Source organism: Drosophila serrata, unplaced genomic scaffold (assembly GCF_035046125.1).
Source record: "Drosophila serrata isolate PLE 108 unplaced genomic scaffold, ASM3504612v1 contig_324, whole genome shotgun sequence".
Lineage (NCBI taxonomy): Eukaryota > Metazoa > Arthropoda > Insecta > Diptera > Drosophilidae > Drosophila > Drosophila serrata.
This window is the reverse complement of record NW_028257222.1, coordinates 90,132-109,467: the sequence shown is the minus strand read 5'-3', so window position 1 is coordinate 109,467 and position 19,336 is coordinate 90,132. Positions and strand designations below refer to the sequence as shown.

The 19,336-nt window shown below is 45.0% G+C and overlaps 1 protein-coding gene across 1 annotated transcript; it reads left to right on the top strand.

Moving 5' to 3' along the window:
- Positions 1–12,608: 12,608 nt before the first annotated feature.
- Positions 12,609–13,333, top strand: LOC147642938 (uncharacterized). Its single transcript, XM_086837588.1, has 2 exons — positions 12,609–12,862; positions 12,991–13,333. The coding sequence occupies exons 1-2, from the start codon at positions 12,609–12,611 to the stop codon at positions 13,331–13,333; spliced, it is 597 nt and encodes a 198-aa protein (XP_086693714.1).
- Positions 13,334–19,336: the final 6,003 nt, after the last annotated feature.

The following is a 19,336-nucleotide window of genomic DNA, read 5'->3' as shown; positions in this document are numbered from 1 at the left end:
AGCTCTGCAATGGTTCAGGTTGAGCTGTAAAAACTTAACTATTCTGCCTTCAAATACTCAGGACTGGTCCTGCTCAGGGTCGCGTGCGCCGCTTCCTCGGGTGCATAGGATGCACCTGGGCTTGCTTTCGCACGTGTAGTGCATGTGACCGGTACCCCCGTATCTAAAATAAGAATTCTGCGTGGCCTTGGCTAGACGACAAATCCGATCCCATTTTGCTCAACTCGAGCAATTTCTGCTCATGATCGCGTCTGAGGCCGACTATCGCTGTTTGCTGGGTGCGGCATCATCTGAAATCTCGCAATCCTCTCCAGCGAACAGGGCCAGGGTGACTTCACTGGCGCTGACCATCTAGTCTAGGTACCGGATCTCTACTTGGACCGTTTCCTGCATAACCGCCATGTCCGCGTTTGAGTCTTCTCTGGATTTTATTATGATGGCGTCAGTGCGCTGCTTTTTGGGCATCGCTGTATCGCTACTCTCCACTTTGGGTTTGTGATGGTTCGGTTCGGGTTTGGCCCTGACTTGTTGCCATTTCGCGTTACCCGGATCGGCGGCACAAGTCGCGTTGGAGATCATTCCTGCCAGCATGGGGTTGGCTTACGCTCGCAGTAGAGATCTTGGTGTGATCCCCGACTAGCGCCGTTCTGATGCTGACCTGCAGCTTCTTCATGGCCAGCTTTTTCATGGTGACGTGACGGACCACCTTTTTGTTGTTCGTCGTGGTGCCTGTGAACTTGGCGATTATCTCGTCAAGCATCTTTCCAAGTTTATCAAGGGCTGATGCGCTTGCACCGAACCTTTGCTTCTTCTGGGCTTCTGAATGCTTCTTTTCGGGGTGGCTGTACCCTTTTTGATGTCTCCGAAGAAAAAGATGGGCCGGTGCACTTTTGGGGTGCCGACAGCGGGTGCGTTCCGCCACAGGCGAGCTGTGCATCTACTGTTTGATACGCTGGAAGTTACCCAGCAATTCCTCCTCTGCTTTAGCTACAGCTAGTGAGACTCGTCGTTCCGGTCTGCATGCTGTTTCTCTTGGCTCATCGCACCTGCTCTCTTATGGGGTCCTCGGTGCAAGGGGATTTTCCGCAGCGAGTGCCTGATGGGAATTATACCGGAACTTCTCGGTCCCCTCGGTACCTTTTCAGAAGAGTTGGAAGATGACCAGGTATCCGGCCTTTTGCTCTTTACCCCAATGAAGCCAGATGCGGAAGATGCCGAGACTGGGGCCGTGTATGTTGGCTTTCCAGTAGAAAACGTCACTACTTTAACGTATAGGTTTTAAATTATGAACTTGGCTAAGTGTGTTGTCCAACATTAAGTGAATTCAGAAGCTCCCGGCTCATGTTTTGTACCACATTGCGATCAGCTGATCGAAGTGTGTCGCGAACCGGAAGAGAAAACGCGCAGAAAAGTATGGCTTGTTTAAAACTATAGTGGGAGGTGTTTTCATAAGAAAGGCTTTCATAAGGCTCTCGCTGGGCGCAAGAGAGGATCCACTCTTACCATTAACTTCCTTTCCCAAGATTCAATGCGCCCGTATACCGTTCCAAAAAAAACCGAAAAAAGTTTGAGATTTAGCTATTTTATATTATTCTACAATAATTTTGTGTTAAATTTTATGAAAATCGGACTACTATATCATAAAGCTGTCATAGAAACGATCGCGACATTAAAACAATTAAAAATGATAACTTTTTCAGTTTTCAATTGATTTTCATCAAATTTGAGATGTAACCATTTTATATTCTACCATTTTGTGTACAATTTTATAAAAGGCGGACTCATTTAGTATTTAATGCAATTAAAAATGATAACTATTTCAGTTTTTAACAGATTTTTAAAAAAATTGACATATAAACATTATATATTATTCTACCATTTTGTGTACAATTTTATAAAAGGCGGACTACTTTATCATATAGCTGCCATAGGGCTGATCAAGAAATTAATACAATTAAAAATTATAACTTTTTCAGTTTTAACAGCTTTTCAAAATATTTGAGATATAGAAATAATATGTTATTCTACAATTTTGTGTACAATTTTATGAAAGTCGGGATACTTTATAATATAGCTGCCTTAGGGCCGATCGAGAAATAAATATAATTAAAAATAATTACTTTTTAAATTTTTAACAGATTTTCATCAAATTTAATGTACCCATATTATATTATTCTACAATTTTGAGTAAAAGTGTATGAAATTCGGATTACTTTATCATATAGCTGCCATATGACCGATCGAGAAATTAATGTAATTAAAAATGATGACTTTTTTAGTTTTTAACAGATGTTCAAAAAATTTACGATATAACCATATGTTATTCTACTATATTATTCTAATATTTTGTGTTTAATTTTATGCAACTTTTTAGCCCTTTTATATTATTTTAAAGTTCTTATGTCCCTACTAATGGACCTGCGTGGCATTTTGGCTGGCACCGGCTAGCTCTCTCTTCGGGCCATGGATCCTCAGCAGGCATGGGGGCATGGATCCCCTAAGAGAGAGCTAGCCGGTGCCAGCCCAAATGCCACGCAGGTCCATTAGTAGGGACATAACAATATGGCGCCCAATTTGAATGGCAACACTATATCCTGCTGAGGATATAAAGAAGGGTATTTCTAGTTAATGGGTCTGGATAAGAGCGGGCGATCGCTCGAGAGGTCTCTCGCCAGAAAGAATGACCCACTAATTACAAATATACAAGTGGCCACAGAGGTGTATCACTTTTGTGATTTGCTCCGGAGTCATAAGGACGACATCAGCGGCTTATAAGAAGCTGATCTGCGAACTGTGATAAAGGGAACAATTCTACCATATGCGATATAAATTTGTGATATAGCCATAAGAAAAAGTAGGAATAGGGAATAAGACCATAAGTTGCAAATAAAAAGAAAGACAAAAAAAAAAAACTGACGACTGTGCCAGGTATTCTAGCCTTGGCATATTGCGTTCAGCGGAAAAGAGGGTAGACCAACTGCGACATTAAAAAAAAACATGATTAATAAGCGCAGAAGGGAATTAGGTAAAGGTAGTTAATAGCGAAACATTGCTGCTTGTTAAATAAAATATAGTAGATAGGGCATAAAATATTTTAAATTAAAAGAAAAAAAAAGCAAATAGAGATAGGTGCGTAAATAAATGCAATTAAAGTTGCTAATTGTTTTTTTTTGCGAGGCTCGGAAAGTTCTGCGACATCTGCCGACCCAAGGTGACGGATCGTGAGCCTTTGGAAGCGAACAGATGAGATGGGAAGATGACCCCGGCTGCCAAGCGTAGAGCAGGAAGTAGCATCTTTTAAGACGCAGGATGAGTCCGTCTGAAAGCAAAAGAAATTAATTAATTAGTTATATGTTAATTAATTAGTTAATTAGTTTATATGTTTCATGATTTGCGCTAGTTAACAGGCCGGGCTACAGTGTTTGTTTAGTGTTTGTAGGGGGGCGATCCTGCCGCTAAAGATCATGGAAAATGTAGCTCAATGAAAATTCCCACGTCGCAAGCGAAATCGAAGAGTAATGGCGGGGGCGTCGTGGGCAATTCAAAATCGTCAGCTTTATTTCGCTGCATACATAAGACTAAATAGCTTAAATGTAAGGGCTGCGCTCCCGACCGATAAGCTACGCTTAACAGTGCGAGAGCGGGCCCGAAAAGTGGAGCGCGAACTAGCCGTCCCTCAGCTCGCTTAGCAGTGAGCGAAGCTCGGGAACTCGGGAGCGGGCGTTCGCGAACATCGAAGAGAGGGCGCAGGAGCGCTTAGACTAGCCCGATGAGCAGTGCGCGAAGAGACGACTTGCGGGAGTGCAAGAGCGGCCAAAGCTTTGGAGGCTCGGTGGACAGAGACGTGAACATTCTCCCCCCCTTGCAACAACTCGGGTTGCAACATATTCGTCCTGTATAAGCACAGCCGCGTTCTGCAGGGTGTCCTGGCTAGCGGCGGAAATTGCCTATGCGCACCGGAGTGGAGCGGTGGACGGAGGCCGTGGAGTGGCTGAGGAGGGCGGAGGAGAGGCCCAGGATCGTAGAGGAGACGTCGACGTCGGTAGCGGATGAAGTTCGCTGGCAACCTCGGAATCGGTTGGATTGGACCTCTGATCAGAGCGTTCGCGTGGTGCGAAGCGGTGGCATGTTCTCGAAGCGGACTAGATAAAAATGTATCATTTAGAAGATCGGTCAGTAAATAAAGCGAATTGGGATCACGGAGTCATCCGATGCTGCGATCGGTCACCACTGCGGCACTTGCCTTGGGAATGTTCGTGGGCCAAACAGTTGGAACAGTAGCGGTTGGTGGACACCGCGCTGAGTCTCTTCTCAGCACTAAGCCTGAGGAACTTGTGGCATTTTCGAAGCGGATGGATTCCGCTGCAGACTCGGCATGGGTAGGATAAAAAACCTCGGGAACGTCTGCTCTTGATATCGTAGGGTACCCAGTAATTGAAGGCGTTGGGAGTAGTGATTCGCGTGGAGAACGCGGATATCCTTTGGACCGGTGCGGTTACTGGGCTGGAAGGTTCAGGAGCAATTTGAACACTGGAGGAACAGCTTCTGGGATGCAGCAGGGTGTGATGCCGTCTGCGGCATGTACGGCAGGAGTGGGCACTGGGGCAATCCCGCTGCTGATGGCCTCGTGCCAAACAATTCAAGCAGAGTTGCTTTCTTCGTATGATATTTGACCTCTCGACTACGGTCATTTTAAGGAAACGGGGACATCTTCGCAGGGAGTGGTTTTTCCTGGAACATAGGTCACACCTTCTGGGTCTGGGTGTTGGAGTCACTCTGAAGTCGGAAGAATGGAGCCGGGGCTCTGGGACCCTCGGAGTCGACAATTTTGGCGGAAAATGCCTTGAGTTGGTAGGCGTAACGTCGTCGATGGCCTCCAGCGTACAATGGCGTTCGGTCAGAAACGCGTCTAGCTCGTTCCAAGTTGGAATTTTGTCCTTATTGTGGATAGATTGCTCCCACTTGGAGAGCGTGAGCTTTGGGAGCTTCGAGGAAACCATGTACACTAGGAGGCAGTCCCAGGCTTCGACTTGAATGGCGGTCATCTCTAATGCCGCTAGACAACTCTGGATAGTGCTTTGCAGCTCCCTTAGCGCGCTGCCGGCCTCTTGGGGGATAGCCTGGATGTTGAAAAGGATTTTCAACTGGCTGTTGACCAACAACCGCCGGTTCTCGAAGCGGTCGGTGAGGCTTTGCCAAGCTGCGACGAACCCCTGATTGGTGAGCGGGGCTTTGGAAACAATGGCGTGCGCTTCGCCAGTTGTTGTTGATAGTAGGTGGAACAATTTCTCCACCAGGGTGAGACGCGAGTTGTGAATATAAACCGCCGTAAAAAGGTCTCTGAATGTGGGCCACCGAAGACAGTCACCAGCGAAAGTTTCGGTGTCCACCGGTGGCAGGCGACAACCAGCGGACTCCGGGACGGACGAGTTTGGGGAAATCGGCACGGACTGAGAAGCGCCCTTTTGCATTAATTCTTGGAGGTCGGCGCTACATCTTTCGTAGACCGAGAAACAATGCTCATATCTGGACTGGAGCGTTAGCCCGATGGTGTTACTCTCACCGGATGCCGATATAAGTTCAGAACAAATATCGTAATCCCTTTCGACCTTTTCCCACAGTGCTTGAATCTGATCGCGACGCACTTTACACGTGGAAGGAGAGGGCTGGGTGGTTTCTGGGGCGTCTAGAGGTTGGATCTTTGCCTCGAATTGACTCACACGGTCTGTCGTGGCAATAAACTTCCTCAACGCAATGTCGATGGCGGTTTAAGCCATTTTTGTGGTCGAGCAGTGGATTTTAAGTTAATCGGAGAGGGTCGCGGAGATGCGGACTGGGATCTTCCCAAACGGATTGACGGAATCGGCCGTAATTAAAATACAGGAATAATTTTTATTTTAATTTGAAATTACAATTCTTTTGTAGTTTGGAATATATAGATATGAGTGGTAGTTCGGGCTAGTATTGAATAGTAGTGAATTTGCAAATTGAAATCCTTGTTTTTTCTCTTAATATTCAATGTATTTCGGACATGGAGGTTTGCTTATATTTTGCTCAGAAAATTGGTCACGAAATGTGGATGGATCCCGTAATAAATTAAATACGGATTTAGGAACGTATTGGTCGAAAGTAATTAATTGTTGCCAAATTTATTGATCACGGATAAAATGGTCGAAATAAACCCTTGGCTTTAGTTTGAGAGAAAACACAGTGGGTCATGCCGTCGGTAAAGCAGTGCGGAACTCAAAAGAACCAAGAGGAAAGAACAACACGACCGTTGCGGCGGCTCAGTTGAAAGGATTGAATTAAAAATTAATTAACTTAAATTAATTAATTAAATTCAAATTCTGTAACTATTAATGAACGTTTAACTATGAGCCGCAGATAATTAATTATTTAAACTCTAGGAAGGTAGAATTTAAAAAACAAACATCCGTTTTAGGTCGCGGAGGGGGATAAGCCGTCGGCAAAGCAGTGATGAGTGAGGGACTCAAAGAACTTAAGGGCAACAACAACACAGCCGTTGCGGCGGTTAAATCGAAGACAATTAAAAAAGGAACCACTCTCGTTTGAGTTTGAGTTTGGCTGCTCAGTTCAGAATAGTGCGAAACTTTCCCAATATATGTATGTATGTAGATTGTGGAAATCGATGCTCAGCGCAGAATAGCGCGAAGCTTGTATGTATGGAGGTATGTGTGTAAATTGGTATTTCTTTGTTATAAATGAAAATAGGATAAATAAAATTCGGATAATTTTAAATCCTTGGTTCACGAAATTTCTCTAAAGTTGTAGGTGGCAGATTTTGTCTCGTAGGCACTGTGCGGCTGTGGAATGTATAAGTGCAGGTGCTTGTACACGCTCTAGGCACAAAGAGGAGACGAAAAAAAATGACAAATAATTACTTGGTATGCCCTTATGCTGGCGTGTGTATATATGTATGTAATAGCTGGGGGATCGATGCTCAGCGCAGAATAGCGCGAAGCTTGCCCAATATATATGTACATATGTTATATATGTAAATAATTGTGGAAATCGATGCTCAGCGCAGAATAGCGCGAATCTTGACCAATATATATGTATGTAGATAATTGTGGAGATCGATGCTCAGCGCAGAATAGCGCGAAGCTTGCCCAATATATGTATCGTAAATTGATATAAATAAAAAAAATAGGATTTATAAAATTCGGATTATTTTAAATCCTTGGCTGACGAAATTTGTTTCTTGAAAAATTTTATGGTTTGTATTGGCACAGTGGAGCGTCGAGAAGTGGACTGTATTGAATTGTGCGAACAGAAAAATGTGTATGGATACAGCATACAAAAATATCGTGACAGCGGCAGACTGTTCGGCGATCAGGGTGAATTCCCGCAACAAGCGCACACCGGCTGGCCAATATTAATTATGCCTTTCTTTTTTAAACACAATTTCACTCTTCACGGAGAACTTTTTTTGTACGGAAATATGGCTGCACATAGGCCTCGACCGTTGGCAAGTGGATGAACAACGGGGAAACGAAGAGACGGCGAGGAGGATGGCGGCGCACACAAAACGGACACGGGTGGAAAATTTCGAAGTTCGGAGGCGAATAGATAGTGGGATTTCTCACTGCCGTGGTGTCAGGAAAACTCGGACGGAGAGTTGACACGAACAAAACAATAAATTTTGCAGCGGTGCGACCGAAATTAAATGTTCGGCCCACTGTCTAAGACCGGCAGCGAGAACAAGACGGAATCAAGCATATACTTATCTCAGCGGAAAAATCACCGGGAACTGCTGGTGAAAGGACGGAAGGATATCCGTATCCGGCTCGAAGGACCAATGTTTGTAGGGGGGCGATCCTGCCGCTAAAGATCCTGGAAAATGTAGCCCAATGAAAATTCCCACGTCGCAAGCGAAGTCGAAGAGTAATGGCGGGGGCGTCGTGGGCAATTCAAAATCGTCAGCTTTATTTCGCTGCATACATAAGACTAAATAGCTTAAATGTAAGGGCTGCGCTCCCGACCGATAAGCTACGCTTAACAGTGCGAGAGGGGGCCCGAAAAGTGGAGCGCGAACTAGCCGTCCCTCAGCTCGCTTAGCAGTGAGCGAAGCTCGGGAACTCGGGAGCGGGCGTTCGCGAACATCGAAGAGAGGGCGCGGGAGCGCTTAGACAAGCCCGATGAGCAGTTCGCGAAGAGCCGACTTGCGGGAGTGCAAGAGCGGCCAAAGCTTTGGAGCCTCGGTGGACAGAGGAGGCGCCGCGGCCGCCGCGAGGGGCCTTCTGACGTAAACATTTAGAACATACAAATAGATGGCATAAGGATCAATAAGAGCACACACACCACTCACGACTCGGGGAACTTCTTTCCCCCAATTCGTGTAATTTCGTTGAAATTTGATTGGAAATCCGTCGAGTTTTTTTTCTTATTAGTTGTGTTTATTAGTTTTGGCCGCATTTATTTTTGTTTACTTATTGTTGATTGGGATTTATTAATTAGTTTAGCACCAGTGACTAGGCATATTCCCGTAGAATGGCTGACAAAGGTAATGCTGAGGCAGGGAATGGAGAAGGGTGCTGAAGGGTTGATATCAGGGTCGGTCGGTGGCCGAATAAGCGAACAACATGGGAGGAGAGTTCCACGGATCCTGAACCTAGACCCAGAAGGCACTCCACACGGGTACTCGAATATCCAACTGGACCCGATTCAGGAACAATACAGTTTGGAGAACGCCGAAGCTTACAGGTCGATGCATAAGCGGGAAATGCAGGAACTGATTCAAGTTTCACAAGAACAGATCCGAGTCGACATGACGCTCCTGATGAACATTCGCATCGACCAGTGCATGCGAGCAGGTTTTGCCGAAATGATGAAGTGGATGGATCAACGAGACGCAGCTTCTTCATCATCATCGAACAGGTCTGCGAACACCGAGAGGGATCTGAAGGAAGGCCAGCAACCGGAAAAGGAGCGCGAACCAGTCCTAGGACAGGGCGAGCAGCAGAGGAACTCCTGGTAAGCTTTTGCCCAAAATGTTGGCCAGAATTCTACATTCCAGTCGAGTCAACGGCTTCAGAGAAGACCCGGCGATGGAAGGACCCAAGGAGTAGGGAATACCCGGGGTGGATTTAACCTTGCAGGACCAGGAAACCGAGCAAGATCCCGTAGTATTGACCAAGTTGGAGCATATGTCCAGGGCCGGAACAACGCTCAAAGCATTCCAGATGGATGAATCACAACCCGCAATCGTCATGATGTGCCGTTCGATAAATGAGGGTTCCAATTTACGGAAAACGCAAGGGGAATAAATGCGGAAGATTTCCTATTTAGAGTGGAGCACCTCCAGCACCATTATGGAATGCCGTGGCCGGAGCTATTGAGGGATTTTCATCGCTTGCTCGTAGAAGAGGCATCAGAGTGGTATTGGCTCCTAATCCGCACCAAGCAGCCTCGATCCTGGGAAGAGCTCAAGCAGGCACTCGAGCGGCGATTCTGTGACAAAAGGAGCGACTACGACAGAATCTAGGACATAGCCGAGAGGAAGCAGAGACCCGGAGAGACGCTGGAGGAGTACTTGACGGCGCTCAGGAAGCTAGTTGCCTCCCTTGTGGGCGGAGTGGACCCGGATTGGATCATCAAAACGGCGAAAAGAAACTTGTCTGAGCCAGACAGGCAATGGGTGTATCCAATCCGCGTCTATACTTTAGAGCATCTACACGATGAGTGTAAGGAAGCGGAGAGGACTCTGGATCCGGAGCACGGGAGACAGCGCATGCGATTGCCCGCGACCTACAGGCCCAGACAGGAACAAAGAAGCGGCAGAGTAGAAGAACTTCGCGGCTCGACGGTAGACCAAGGATCCCTGTCGGACTCCGAAGGAGTGGTGGATGCAATAGCAGGAGCAGCGCCGAGAAAGCTTCTAATTTGCTGGAGCTGCCAGCAGAGTGGTCATGTTTACCAGGATTGCAAAGCAGCGCAGCGAAAACTGTTTTGCTACAGATGCGGGTTGCCGAATACGGTGACACCCAAATGTCCAAATTGCAGGACGGGAAACGCCCAGAGGAACGCAGCTGCGACGGGCAAACCGCGTTCCACGAAGGAGCCCGAGAGGAGGCCCCGAACCAGTTAGGAGAAGAATACCGTGAGGGCACTCAACCGAGCGTGCAGGGACCGGGCCGACTACATCTGACCCTAAGCGAGAGGGTTGCGCCGATACAAGGAAGCACGCACACGGATATTCGGGGAGAATCAGCTGGCAGGGATGACGCTTGTCTCGAAAAGGGTGAAGAAAGCGAGAGACCGGTTCAGAAGAAGGAAGCAAGAGCGATTCCAAGTGCAGCAAACAATTAATGCAATGGGAAGACAGGATAGGGAGACGGACCTAAGGCCATATGTTTCGAGATTGCTGGGAAAAGGTTGCAGAGAGCTGTTAGAAACTCTGGATATCATCTGGAAACCATATTATGCCAAAGTTAAAACGGCGAATGGGGCAACTCAACTGATCCTAGGAAAAGTCACGATACCGATGACATATAAAAAGGACACGGTAGTGATGAATTTGTTTTTATGTCCATCGCTGGAACAAGAGTTGTACCTGGGAGAGGATTTTTGGAAGAGTTTCAAGATAGCGCCAGAGATCTTCAATCTAGAGTCAATTCAGGAGGAGATAATATAAGAAGGGGCGAAGAAAGAGCAACCCGAGCCACATGATCTGACCAAGGAGCAGAAAGAAAAGTTACAAAGAATCCGCGGGTCCTTCTTGACGTTTGAAGCGAACGGTCTTGGAAGGACGGACAAGATGAAGCACGCTATCGAGCTGGTAAAAGGAGCACTCCCAGTAAAGGATCGGCATTATCCCGTATCACCAGCAGTACAGTCCCTGATCTACGAGGAAGTCGACGAGATGCTCCGATTAGGCGTGATAGAGGAAAGTGACAGCGCCTGGAGTAATACGATAACACTCGTAAGGAAGCCCGGGAAAAATCGCCTATGTTTAGGCCAGAAAGCTCAACAAGATTACAATAAAGGATGCCTATCCACAATAAAGCATCGAAGGGATACTAAGCCGTATTAATACGACCAAGTACATATCGAGCGTGGATCTGAAACATGCTTTCTGGCAGATTGAACTGGAAGAGAAGAGCCGAAGGTATACGGCGTTTACGGTGCCGGGACGTCCCTTGTACCATTTTGTGACTCTGCCCTTCGGCCTAACAAATGCAGCGCAACGCCTTTGTCGACTCATGGATAAAGTGATTCCACAGAGGTTGAGGGAGAACGTTTTCATGTATTTAGATTACCTGTTGGTTGCGCCTCCGACATTCGAAGAACACCTGGTGACGCTCCGAGAAGTGGCAGAACTCTTAAGGGAAGCTGGCTTGATTATAGGGTTGAAGAAGTCGCATTTCTGCTTCAAGGAACTCAGATATTTGGGCTTCATCATAGGCGGTGGCGTCTTGAAGACAGACCCAAAGAAGGTGGAGGCAATCCAGAATCTGGGCATTCCAAAGAGTATGCATGAGGTGAGAAGCTTTCTGGGAACAGCGGGATGGTACAGGAGATTCATAAAGAGTTTCGCTGACCTCGCGGCGCCGCTGACGGATACGCTTAAAAAAGGGAAGAAATTCAACATGACGGCGGAGGCTAAGCAAGCGATTGAATCCCTGAAAAAGGCGCTCATGACGGCACCAGTACTGACACACGGATTTTACGCGAAGATTCTTTGTCCAGTGCGATGCGTCAGATTCCGGAGTGGGAGCGGTATTGTTCCAGGAGGAAGCAGACGGCTGCGAAAGACCGATAGCATTTATGTCACAGAAGCTCTACCAGTGTCAACACAACTACAGTGTTACGGAGAAGGAATGCTTTGCAGCCGTCGTGGCAATCAAGCGTTTCCGGCCATACATAGAGCTGATGCCATTCACCGTGATTACGGATCATGCCAGTCTGAAGTGGTTAATGTCCTTGAAAGATTTGAGTAGAAGGCTGGCAAGATGGTCCCTAAAACTGCAAGCGTACGACTTTGACATCCAACACCGGAAAGGATCGGAAAATGTAGGGGCTGATACCCTATCGAGAATGGTGGAAGAGGTTCAGGAAGAAGAAGACGACTGGATGCTGGGATTCCAGACCGTAAAGTTTGAATCGGAGGAGTATCGCGAACTGCTCACCGTGGTTGAAGCAGAAAAGGAAAAGCGGCCAGATCTAAAGGCAGTGGATCGCTTTGTATTCAAACGGGTCAGGAAGAGCAGTAAACCATAACTCGAAGAAAGTTGCTGGAAGTTGTGGGTTCCAACGTCGTTGAGCCAGACTTTGATTGAACAAGCGCACACACCACCATCAAAGGCCCATGGAGGAATGGCAAAAACCCTGCATCGTTTAAGGCAAAGGTTCCATTGGCCGGGCATGGTAGCACAGGTGTGAAACTTCATCAGGGACTGCAAGGTGTGCAAAGAGACTTTGCCATCGTATGGAGGTCCGAGGCCAGGACTGGGAGGGGAAACCATCACGTATCGTCCGTTCCAGAAGATCTACATTGACTTTTTGGGAAAGTATCCCCGCTCAAGAAAAGGCACGCATACATTTTTATCGTGGTCGATCATTTCTCGAAATTTGTGTTCTTAAAAGCAATGAAAGAGGCAACAACAGCGGAAGTCATCAAGTTCTTGACGAAGGAGATTTTTCATACATTTGGAGTTCCAGAAACCATACATTCGGACAATGGGAAACAGTTCGTGGCGAAGCGGTTTCAAAGCATGATCGAGCAGTACCGGATCAGGCACGTAAGGACGGCAGTCTACTCCCCACAATCAAATGCGGCGGAGAGGGTCAACCAGTCGGTGCTTAACGCAATACAAGCATACCTTGGGGGTGACCACCGAGAGTGGGATTTGTATTTTCCAGAAATAAAGGCTGCATTAAGAAGCTCGGTTCATCAAGCTACAGGGGTAACACCGTATTTTGCCTTGTTTGGGCAGAAGATGTATACTAATGGGGCAGATTACCAATTAGCACGGAAGCTTCGGGCTTTGGAGACAACGAGCTCGAGGGCTTGGAGCCAGGAGATAGGTTCGCATTGCTGAGGGACACCATAAGACGGAACCTGCATGAGGCACATGAAACCAGCGCAAGGAACTTTGATCGGCAAACGCGAGAAGTAACCTTCCAGCCCGGACAAGAGGCGTTTCGCAGGAATCGCGTGCTAAGCGACTTTGGGAGGAGTTTCAACACCAAATTTGCAAGAAAGTTTGTGAAATGTCGGATTCGGAGACCGGTAGGGAATCATATATACGAGGTGGAGGATTTGAACGGGAAGTTGGCCGGAGTGTTTCATGTCAGAGACCTGAAGCAATAGAGGAACGACCGCGGAAATGGACAGCACCCTAAAACCAGGTTCTTGACCTGGAATGCTTCGAAACTGAAACAACGGTTCCAACCAGAAAAGAAAAGAGAAGGTGAAAAGAAACCACAAGGGGTTAGAGCGGTTATTTTGTTCCAAGTTACGCGAGAGAGCGGGTCACGAAATTGGAAATGAAAAGTGAATTTTGTAAAGTAAAGTAAAGAACTCTGTGCGAGTGCACTCAACAAAAAAAAAAAAAAAAATAACGTTGCGTGGTAAATTTGAAATAGCAGAAAGACTACGAAATCACTTGGACGTGAGCGGAGGATCAGCGAGGACGGGAAGCCGGTTCGAGAAAACTCAAAAGGTGAGTGGTCGTGGTCCGGAGGTGAAGCCCTATTATCATGGCTCTCATTTCCGGGCTCGACCAGACCCAGTCCTCGCAGAAAAATTCCGGCCTGTCACAAAATTCTAGCCGTCACAAAATTCCGCCTGTCACAAAATCGGTCAGGCCCATGTTTTTTTTATTTGGTTCGGTTTGGTGGCCACTAATTAAAAGACTTGGAACATTAAATATAACCCCGAATCGCGGTAAAGAGTCGGCAGGCATGTGCGCCAACACCGACATTATAAATATAAAAAAATTTTAAGGGAGAATCGTCGAGGACGGCCGACACGCCTTCAGAGTGGCGACACCGGGAGCTTTGCAGCTTCAGCCGAATTTTTTTTTTGTTTTGTGTTAAATTTAAATGTGTTCTTTCGTGTTTGTTTGCGGAATATTTTCGTTTAGTTTTAACTATTTATTTATATATATATTCGTTACGTTTTTTAACGATTTTAGTATTTTTAAATTATTTCTTTACAATTTCTTATTTATCACATATTTATTATCCATTAATTTATCTCATATTTATTTATTTATTTATTCTACATCTATATACATATATATTCAAAATACTTCAGTCAGGTGCAGCAGTGAAGTTGTTCTGTTTTTGCACAATTTTTGGTTGTCTATAGGATTTGGCTTTTCCATTTATATTTCCCCTGCGACTGGGGGAAAGGGGAGTGAAGCGGGATAATGAGTGTGTAAGTGTGTGTGTTTGAAACAGTTCAGGGGCAGTTGCAACCAAAAAGGTTGGACTCATGCGAGCAGCTGCATTGTAGTGAAGGGATGAGCATGTGGCCTCCAGTTCATCAGGAGAAGCCAGGTCCGTTGTGTGTGTGTGAGGAACTATAGATGAAGTTGTCTTTGTTTCCGCGTGTTTGAAATAAACCGCGCGGAGTATAGTGTTGTGTAAACGTCGAGTATCGACGAAATTTATTGTTGTGTGTAGCAGGCAGGGTTAGGGGATCCATGGCCCGAAGAGAGAGCTAGCCGGTGCCAGCCCAAATGCCACGCAGGTCCATTAGTAGGGACATAACAAAGTTTTGTGTACAATTTCAATTTAAATTTCAATTTTTATTCTAAAATTTTGTATAAAATTGTATGAAAGTCGGACTAATTTTCCATACATGACAGAGCAATTAATACGATTAAAAATGATAACTCATTAAATTTGAGATTTAGCCGTTTTATATTATTAATACAATTAAAAATAATAACTTTTTCAGTTTTTAACAGATTTTCATCGAATTTAAGATGAAGCCCTTTTATATTATTCTAAAATTTTGTGAAAAATTTTATGAAAGCCGGGCTTATTTATCATATAGGACCGATCGAGAAATTAATACAATTAAAAATGATAACTCATTAAATTTGAGAATTAGCCGTTTTATATTATTAACTATCTGTACCCTGCCACGTTTCTCTGTGGCGTATTGTGGTTAAGAGGGCACTTCTGAATACATCAAGGTTATGGCAAAAGCATCTTCCTGGCATAAGGTAAAGAAGGCAGTCAGAGTTGTCGTAGGCGGATTCAGAACTCTTGCTTGCACATTTAGTTCTGTGAAATAGACACGTTGACCATTCTTTAAATTGACTGCCAAGTGAACTACAGCTGGATAGCGTTCATGAATTGGGAAAGAAAAAATTCGCCATGCAGCCTCGTTGCTGCTTATGTATCTTCCAGCCTGGTATTGAGAGATTTCATCGACAACTCGTACTGCATTGCTGTCACCATTTTCTGCCTGAACACCAAAAACTGCCATATCGCTGCCTTTATTCACGTACTTGCAGTTATATTTAATCGATTTTACGGAATTGCAAAATTCTACGTTGATGTGCGTTTTGTATGATTTTGATAATAGTGGTGAGTATGGAACCACCCAACGATTGTCTACCTCAATATCACCAATTCTCATTTTTAAAGTTGCCGAAGTCCCGCCATCTTCAGTTGACCGTCTCCTATACAGAGGATATCCATCGTCCCCTGTTACGGTGTTGGCTGTAAATGCTCGAGGATATCGCTTGGAACACTTCCCGTCTACCATGCATGGTGAACTTGGGTTGAGGGTACCACATGGGCCATGGATCATGTTCTTGATGACAACTTCATGCAAATCCGTATCAACCTCGGCCCGTGGAATCTCAGCGCATATAACATCGTCGATTTCGTCTGGAGTAATTTTACCATACAGCCAAATCAGTATGTGCGCATGCGGCAATCCTCTCTTCTGCCATTCTACTGAATACATCCAGCACCGCACAGATCCAAAAACTCCATGTTTCACAATGAAATCCATCAGTGACTTGAGCTTTTGTCTGAAAACACGGGCTGTGATGTCATGCCTATCCCTATATGTACTCTCGTCCCAAGCTGGATTGCATGTGAAGGTGATAAATAAATCTGGACGGTCGTAGCAACGAACATATGCCATGGCATCTTGAGCATATACCTGCATGTGGCGTGGACTACCTATGTATGAGGATGGCAAAATCGTGAACTTTCCAACGTTGGTTGTATTACGGTCATTCATTACAGCATCCCGCAAATGGATATATTCCTCGGACCGAAGTTTCGTCTGATTCAATCAAAGGAGCCTTACAGTATATGCAGACCTGATGCATCCGGCCAATAACGACATTGCGATTCGAGCTGTAATCAACAGTTGGATTATATCTAAATGCAAGACGATTGTATTGCAGGTTTTGATCTGCGGCAAGCTGTAAACGCGCTTCAGCTACCCTTGCCCTGTCGCGTTCATTATTTTGAGAGTGAATCAAATCGATTGCTGTAGAACGCGACTGCCTAACTCTTAATCGTTTTCTCTCAAGCCTATCTGCTCGTCTTTCTGCTGATTCCTCGTTGTGCATCTGCATTGCTTTCAGCCGCTCAGTCTCTCGGATGGAGGCCCGTTCTTCGTCAGTCATATTCGTTATCTTACGTCTGTTTGCTTCTGTATTGCGAGTACGACGACCCAAACTCGACTTCTTGGGTGGCATGACTTCGTTTCTTACTGAACCTGAACAAAAAAATACAATTTTTATTTCCAATTTCTTCTTTCAATATGTTTTGAATGTTTGACAGGAAATGCTTTGATTCAGCTGGCTGCCTGTAGAGCGCGCAGCAGTAGGGGCACGGGGAAACGCGAAAAAAATTGCAGATAAGCTATCAACATCAAAAGTAGAAAATAACCGAGCTGGAACCTCAAAGCATGTTGTGTAAAAATTTGGGCTTAAACGGTTCAGAACTTTTCAAGATTCTTCTTTCAATATGTTTTTAATGTTTGACAGGAAATGCTTCGATTCAGCTGGCTGCCTGTAGAGGGCGCAGCAGTAGGGGCACGGGGAAACGCTGAAAAAATTGATATATTCGCAACCGCAGATAAGCTATCAACATCAAAAGTAGACAATAACCGAGCTGGAACCTCAACGCATGTTGTGTAAAAATTTGGGCTTAAACGGTTCAGAACTTTTCAAGTCTATGAAGGAAGTAGACACGAACAGAGCATTTTTATATATTTAGATTAATTAAATATTTATTTATTTATTGTGGCATGCTCATATTGAGCATATATTTATTTAATTTCTGCATATATATTTATTATTATAAATTCTTAGTTAGATGTTTATTCATATATATTTTTTTATATATTGGTTGTGTCGGGAGCAGAAGCAGCAGATTTAATATTAAACATGTTTAAAATCATTATTTGTAAACAAGCGATCAGCTGCGGCAGAAGCTTTCCAACTCATAAGCCGGCTTGAAAGCTCTTCCGCCGCAGCTCTTCTGTTTGGCTTATCTATTCTTTCGATTCATTCGCTCACTTACTTTGAAACCAAAACCACGCAAAAACTTTGTAACAAACCCACACACAAGCACGCACAAATTAAAACATAACTAATTTTACGCCAACACAAAACAAACCCCTCGCTAAATCAATTCGCTTAATAGGTGGCATAAATTAATGCCCTCCTCAAAACATTTGGTGACCCCGACGTGATCGCGTAAAAAATCGTTTACGTTAAAATAAAAGGTGAAAAGTGCTTATATATAGTTCGTATGCTCACACAATACAATTGCATATCGTTGCATTGCTATTGAACTCTATCGGTACATTCGAGTACATAGCATATCTTTATATATTTGTGCACTAGCATATAGTTGCAGCCCTTTTATATACTTTTCGTGCAAATTGTGTTTGTGCTGTTGGTTTTGGTGGTCCGATAGAACCGTTAGCTCGCGGTCAGTGAACGCCAAGCTTGGCTCCGCTATTCTTTCGTTCTCTATTCTCTGCGTTTGGTATAGCTGCATCGGTCGCAAACCCAAGGTGACATTTTAATACTCTTTTTGAAAAATAAAATGGCAGAGCATTATTCGGTTACTGCGTTCCCATCCGGGGCCAATAGTGACTTGGACTTTTATAAAGCCAAAGCGGACTCGGTTTTTCGACAGCTAGGGGCTTTAAATGACTTTTTCGGTTCAGAAGACGTGACTCACTTTGATGAGGCAGACCTTCAAGTCAGGCTTGAGCTTATTGAACAAATGCAAGATAATTTTGATAAATCTCAAACAGCTGTTGAAAGGCTCAATCTACTAGAGCTGGCTAGTGATGTGCGTGCAAATTTTCTAAACATTTATTGTGCGGTGAAATCCAAAATTTCTCGCGAACTAGCAAAACTCCGCCGAGTGTCAGTGATAACTTCGACTGCACTCGCAAATTTCAACGTCGAGCAGGCTTCAACCTCCAGGGCTGGTGTCCAGGCCACTAATCTGCCCGAGTTTAAGCTGCCACGGTTTGGAGGCGCTTATATGGACTAGCCAGATTTCTACGCTATGTACAGTACAGTCATCGGCAACAACGACCTGACCAGTTTGGAAAAATTCCAGCTGTTCGGAGCAGACCGCTAGCGCCTAATCATGCGCGCATGGGTGTATGCTGCACCTGCTGCGCTCTTAGCTCTTCTCTTTGTTTATCTATTTCTCTCTCTCTTCTTCTTCTGTCGCCTTATCTATGCTAAGCTACATTTTAAGATTATATATGTTGAAGTCAATAATTCGATCGGGAGTTGCAGCTCCGACCAGAGAAGTGAACGAAAATATACACAGCATTTAATTAACCTATTCGTGCGTTGTAATTATTGCTTAAGGGTGGCAAATTCGTTGTCTTCCCCATAAACATTTTGGTGACCCCGACGTGATTCTTTGGTTCGGAGCCTGCAACCCGGTGTTCGTTATTTAATATCGTTTAAACAAATCGCTTTGCTTCGCTGTCGCTTACTGGCATTCGGTCATAAGCACACAAGGAAACTCACATACACACATACCTTGTACATAACAAGCTGAGTGCATATAGCCGGCCGCTGATTTTCGTTTAAATCGCGCTAATAAACAAAAGCTGTGTTGTGCCAAATATTGTAGAGAAAGGTGGCTCGCGCTTAAGCGTCGTTAATAGCGCTTATTGAACATATACATATACCTATGCATATATAGCATAGACGTGCGTGTGCCAAAACTCCGCTGTTTCGAGGCCGACAATTACAATAACAACATTGTCGAGGTTCCGTTGCATCTCGGTGACGCTGATTAACCTCTAATTTGCGCGGTGGAAAGTAAACGGGTTCCTATATACCGAAGC

Excerpts from the sequence above, each read along its gene's own strand:
- LOC147642938 (XM_086837588.1), top strand. The coding sequence starts at position 12,609 with ATGAAAGAGGCAACAACAGCGGAAGTCATCAAGTTCTTGACGAAGGAG. Across the intron at positions 12,863-12,990 it reads CTTGGGGGTGACCACCGAGA|CACGGAAGCTTCGGGCTTTG; the intron begins GTGGGATTTGTA and ends ATTACCAATTAG.